The sequence below is a fragment of the Nestor notabilis genome, unplaced genomic scaffold, assembly GCF_000696875.1.
Source record: "Nestor notabilis isolate BGI_N333 unplaced genomic scaffold, ASM69687v1 scaffold20723, whole genome shotgun sequence".
NCBI lineage: Eukaryota > Metazoa > Chordata > Aves > Psittaciformes > Psittacidae > Nestor > Nestor notabilis.
Genome location: NW_009923559.1, coordinates 4,731 through 9,905, shown reverse-complemented (window position 1 = coordinate 9,905; position 5,175 = coordinate 4,731). Strand labels below are relative to the sequence as shown.

The following is a 5,175-nucleotide window of genomic DNA, read 5'->3' as shown; positions in this document are numbered from 1 at the left end:
GGCTACTGCCAGGATGGCACAGCCAGCTGCTGCCTCCCAGGCGTGGCTGGGCAACATTTACCCCAGCTCCAGGAGCGCAGGCTTGGGCTGCAGCCACAGGGGAGGTTTATCTCACTTACCCCTGAAGATGCGGGTGGCCCAGCGACACTGGAGCTCGGAGATGGGCATGATGGCACCCAGGGGCTGGATGAGGCCAATGAAAGCCAGTGTCGGCTTCTCTAGATCAGGGGGAAACATGAATTTGTATAGCGGGATCTGGTTCTCCACCACCTTCACACAGCCTTGGAGGAAGGGGAAGGAGAAGCTGTATCCTGTGGCGAAGACCACAGCATCAATGTCTTCCCTGGTGCCATCTTCAAAGATGGCAGATGTTTCTGTGAACTCCTGGATGTTTGGCTTCACCAGCACCCTGCCTGAAATGATGCGGTTGGGTAGGTCGTCATTGATGGTCGGATGTTGGTCAAGGACCCTGGAAGCACAAGGAACCATCAGGGTGCTGGGGTGGGTGTCTCTGCTCCGTGTCCTGCTCCAGCCATGGCTCCCTGCTGTGAGGATGCAGGTCCCCAGGGATGCTCATTTCCAGTGGGGCTGTTCCCATAGGGGTGCTTGGCAGCTGCCACTGCACTGTACCAATGTTCCCTGGAAGGGGCCATAGTGGTTCCCTGGAACATTGCCTGGGCACTACACAGCTGTTAACCAGGTTTCCAGGGCTGTTGTCTTGGCCCCAGCCTGGGCACAGGGAGGATGGGAATGGCCGAGCAGTGCTGGACATGTGGGAGGCAGAGGGTCCCTCCTGGGCAGCGGGAGCATTTGCTGGCACCTGTGCTTTGGCTTCAGGCCGTAGTGTGAGTGGTTGAACCTGGCGTTCAGCTGCTTCTCCACAAAGTTGCTCACCATGGACTGGCCCAGCAGTTTCTTCAGGAACACGTTGATGCGGGTGATGAGGATGGTGTCCATGGGATAGCCCTGATCTCCAACGCGGTTGAAGATCCACGCTCCGCGGCGGGTGCTGAGGAAGACCTGGGCAAGGAAGTAAGTTGCCTGCTGAAGGCTTTGCTGTTCCTGAGGGGCTGGCTGGAGGAGACATGTCCCTGCCCCAGGGTAGGTCCTTCCTGCTGCCCAAGCACTCAGCAAAGGCCAGGAGGGCAGAGGTAGCTGATGGTCAGCACCTAGCAGGGGCAAGGAAGTAGGGAGCAGCCCAGGGGCAGCCCCAGTCTGGGGCTCAGAGATGGAAATCGGGGTATCCATACAGGATCGACTCTTGACTGACCGAGGCTGGGATAGTGGGTGCCAGCTTTGCCAACTGCAGTGAGTGCTGGGATGGAGCAGTGGCTGTGCCAGCACTTTGGTCCCAGTGTCCTCGTGGAGCTGGCAGTGTCCCATGGAGCGCTGCCCTGGCCACTGGGACCCCACTCCTGCTGCTCACCTGCTCAGCTGTTTGGCTGACCTCCACAGCCAGGTCTGCCCCTGAATTCCCGATCCCAATGACAATGACCCTCTTGTTTGTGAAATCATGGGCATCCTTGTAGTCTCGGCTATGGAGGTAGCGGCCCTTGAACTTGTTGATTCCTGTAGGCACAGAGGAGGGATGCTTGGCTTCCTGGTGCTGGGCTGGAGGGTCACCTCCTGAAACACTGAGTTGGGGCTGTCCCTGGCTCCTTCCTGGGGAGCATGGGAGCTCTCCTTGAGCTGACTCAAGGCAGGGAAATGCTGAGGCCAGAAGGAAGAGCAGTAGGGAGAACAGGGACTGCCACAGCCAAGCTTTCTGGGGTCTCTCCTTGTGCATGGGTGCTGGGCAGTACCTGGGAAGGCGCTCAGTGGGAGGTGTGCCTCAGTGTGGTGGCCGGTGCACACCAGCACAGCATCAAAGATGGCCGCCTCCTGCTTCCCCTCACTCTCTGTCACCACCTCCCACTGGCCCGTGGCAGCGAAGTCGGGATGCTTGGACACACGGCACACGCTGGTCTGGGTACAGGGGGAGCAGGCGTCAGGCACCCTGTGCCCCGGGCCAGCTGTGCCACTCACCCCAGACCCTGGTGCCTCTCACCCTGAATCGGATGTGGCAGAGCAGGTCAAAGTGCTGGGCATACGTGCGGAAGTACTCCATGATCTTGGAGTTGTGCATGTAGTTGGGGAAGTCCTCAGGGATTGGGAAGTCGCTGAAGCTCATCATCTCCTTGGAGGTGTTGATGATGACAGAGCGGTAGATGCTGGCACGGCCCTCCTCAGGGTGCTCCTGCAGGAGCGGAGCATGGTTCTGGATGGTCCAGGGCCATGATGGGGAGGGATGGCTGGGGCTGATGTGGTGGCTTTTTATGTGGAGGCCCTGGCCTCAGCTCGCCTTCAGGACCCCGTCACAGCCAGCTGCATGCCACCCCACCAGCAGCCACTGATCCCCGGCTGCTGCGGTTCTGACCCCCAGCAGGACATGTGGCCAACAGGGTTTACCTCAAACCTCCAGAGCCCTCCGATGTCCCCGGTCCTCTCGAAGCAGATGGGCTCCAGTGCCTCCTGCAGGCAGGCTTTGATGGCGCACAGCCCACTGCTGCCCCCTCCGATGATGGCCACCCTCTTTGCCATGCTGCCCTCTACCTCTGATGTCTGCCTGGGAACAGTGCTGGAGAACGGGGTTGAGGGGCACAAGGTACAGCTGTGCACAGTTTGGTCCTGTGCACCATAGTTGTCCCAAGCTGAGGGGCAGCCCCCAAAGGTTTGTCTGGGACTGTGAGAGTACAGCTATCCCCCTCCCTCCAGCAGGGACCTGGTCAGTGCTGGGGTTTTTCACCAATGCAGTGTTTACCTCCAGACACCTGGGAGAAGTGCTACCTAGTATTATGGAGCCTTGAAATCTCCCCCCTCATGGTAAGTCCAAGCAGTGGAGGCATGCCAGAGTGCCGTGCCCTTCCGCAGATATCCATGGCTCCCACCCCGGTGGACACAGCCCCTGCAACTGCACTTTGCTCTCTTCCTTCCCCAGGGTAGATACTGATGGTGCCACCCTGGCACCTGCTGAGTGCTGCCACCCACCTGGAGTCCCTCCACTGACCTGCAGCTGTGGGTTCTGCAGCCCAGGGAAGGCCAGTGGCAGGCAGGGAGTCAGTGAAGGTCTCTGCTCAGTTGTCCCAAACTGAGACGCCAGACGCTGGCCTGGGTTTTTACTGGGGCCTCCCACTTGGTCACTCCTCCCACACTGGGGAGAGGAAGCCAGCAGCTGGTTGGCTCCGGACGCCTGCGTGACTTTTCCAGCAGCGTCCCTTGCCAGAGGTTCAGATCTTAGAGGTAAGTAGCCGTCCCACGCACCTTTCCAGGAATCACCGTGCAGAGGCACTGCAGGGACATGGGGTTGCAGGACAGGCAGAGATGCAGCCGGTCCTCATCACGTGAACGACCAGGAAACAAACGCTGCTCTGTACTTTTAACTCTGCGCAGTGCTGGAGAATGGGGCTGAGGGGCCCAGGGTGCAGCTGTGCACAGTTTGGTCCTGTGCACCAAAGTTGTCCCAAGCTGAGGGGCAGCCCCTGAAGATTTGTCTTGGATTAGGAGACAACAGCAGGGATGCTGTAGGGACATGGGGTTGCAGGAAAGGTGGAGGTGCAGCTTGTCTCTGTGGTGTGCATCTTGAGTAAACAAACAGTGCTCTAATTTTTACCTCTGTGATTATCAGAATGTCCTTATATCTCACCTGGGTTCAGGTGGGATAGAGTTAATTTTCTTCTTTCTTCTTGTGGTGCAGTGCTGTGTTTTGGATTTAGTCTGAGAATAATGCTGATAACACACCAATGCTTTACTTGTTTCTAAGTAGCAATTACCTTTGAGGACTTTCTCATGCTTTGCCAGTGAGGAGGTGCAGAAGAAGCCAGAAGGGTGCAGAGAGAGGACACCTGATCTGGACTAGCCAAAGGGATATTCCATACCACAGCATGTCATGCTTGGTATATAAACTGGGGGAGTCACCCCGAAGGGACTGATTGCTGCTCAGGTAGAGCTGGGTATCGGTTAGCAGGTGGTGAACAATTACATTGTTCATCGCTGGTCTATCTTGGATTTTATTCCCGTTTCTTTTTTCCTTTTCATTATTATTTTTTTTTTTAATTTCAAAAAAATTAAACTGTTCTTATCTCAACCCATGGGTTTTACCTTTTTCTGATCCTCCTCCTCATCCCATGGGCTCTGAGGAGCAAATGAGCAGCTGGCTAGTACTTAGTTGCCGTCTGGGCTTAAACCATGACAGAGAATCATCCCAACCCTGGTAACTGGAGGCACACACAGTTCCAGCTGTTCTGCTGGCACCAGGTACCACATCGCCTATGTCCCCCCTGCCCCTGGGCTGGGCATGTTTGCACAGTGTCCCTGGAGCCATAGCTTGCTCCTGGGCCATTGGAGTCACAGGTGGGGCCACCGGCACCTGGGTGTGAGAAGCACTGTGCTTCTGGGGTGTCACTGGTGCCAGGGTAGTGGGGCCGATTAGGAAAAGGCTTTCCCTGGCAGCAGGAGGCACAGACCAAGTGGCTAAGGAGCACAATGCTGGCTCCTGGCACACCTGCAGCTGGACAGCCCCTGGGAGCTGCAGGGGAAATTTGCTTTCCTGTGTCAGGGGAACTTTGCCCCAGAGCAGGGTTGTGGAGAGGCCAAGCTCCGCATCTGAAAGGTTTTTAACCTTCTAAAAGTCATAGTATGTTTGCAATAGGTGTAATAAAGCTCTTTCTGTCCCTTGCTGTTGGCGAAGGCTGATCTCTGCCTGGGCAGAGGCACCAAGCTGCCAATCCACACTCTGCCTGTCTATTGAAAAGCATCAAAAGCATCTCTTACCAGGCAGGCAGATCGGCAGTGGATCAGCACGGGAATGGCAAGGAGGCAGCGCTGGCAATACTACCCACCCTGGTCTGCTTGCAGCTGGCTTCTGGCTCTTTCAGACTCTGCAGGGATGCCCAAGGGTGATAGGTACAGGGGACTTCCAGCTTTCAACCCCACTGCTGTGCTATGAAATCTCTGTGCAGGTTGCCTTTGAATTTGCCCTTCTTCCTTGGCAGCTTTACGAGATGCACAGCCTTGGACTTTGCCCCACTGTGCTTGGGTTCATGACCTAGCTGAACTGCACCTTGAGGCACAGGTGACTGTGGGAGTGCATCATGGACAAAACATAGCATTTCAGTCAAGACGAGCTTGTTGATGTCA

At 56.5% G+C, this 5,175-nt stretch overlaps 1 protein-coding gene across 1 annotated transcript in view; it reads right to left on the bottom strand.

Annotated features, from left to right (window-relative positions):
- The window catches only part of LOC104403923 (dimethylaniline monooxygenase [N-oxide-forming] 5-like), a 3,438-nt gene extending 858 nt beyond the window's left edge, over positions 1–2,580 (bottom strand). Inside the window, exons 1-7 of the mRNA XM_010012217.1 lie at positions 2,449–2,580; positions 2,048–2,236; positions 1,803–1,965; positions 1,427–1,569; positions 821–1,020; positions 120–469; positions 62–87 (exon numbers count right to left, since the gene is read on the bottom strand). Of these exons, the coding sequence (XP_010010519.1) occupies positions 62–87; positions 120–469; positions 821–1,020; positions 1,427–1,569; positions 1,803–1,965; positions 2,048–2,236; positions 2,449–2,580 (1,203 nt within the window). The remainder of the gene's footprint in view (positions 1–61; positions 88–119; positions 470–820; positions 1,021–1,426; positions 1,570–1,802; positions 1,966–2,047; positions 2,237–2,448) is intronic.
- Positions 2,581–5,175: the final 2,595 nt, after the last annotated feature.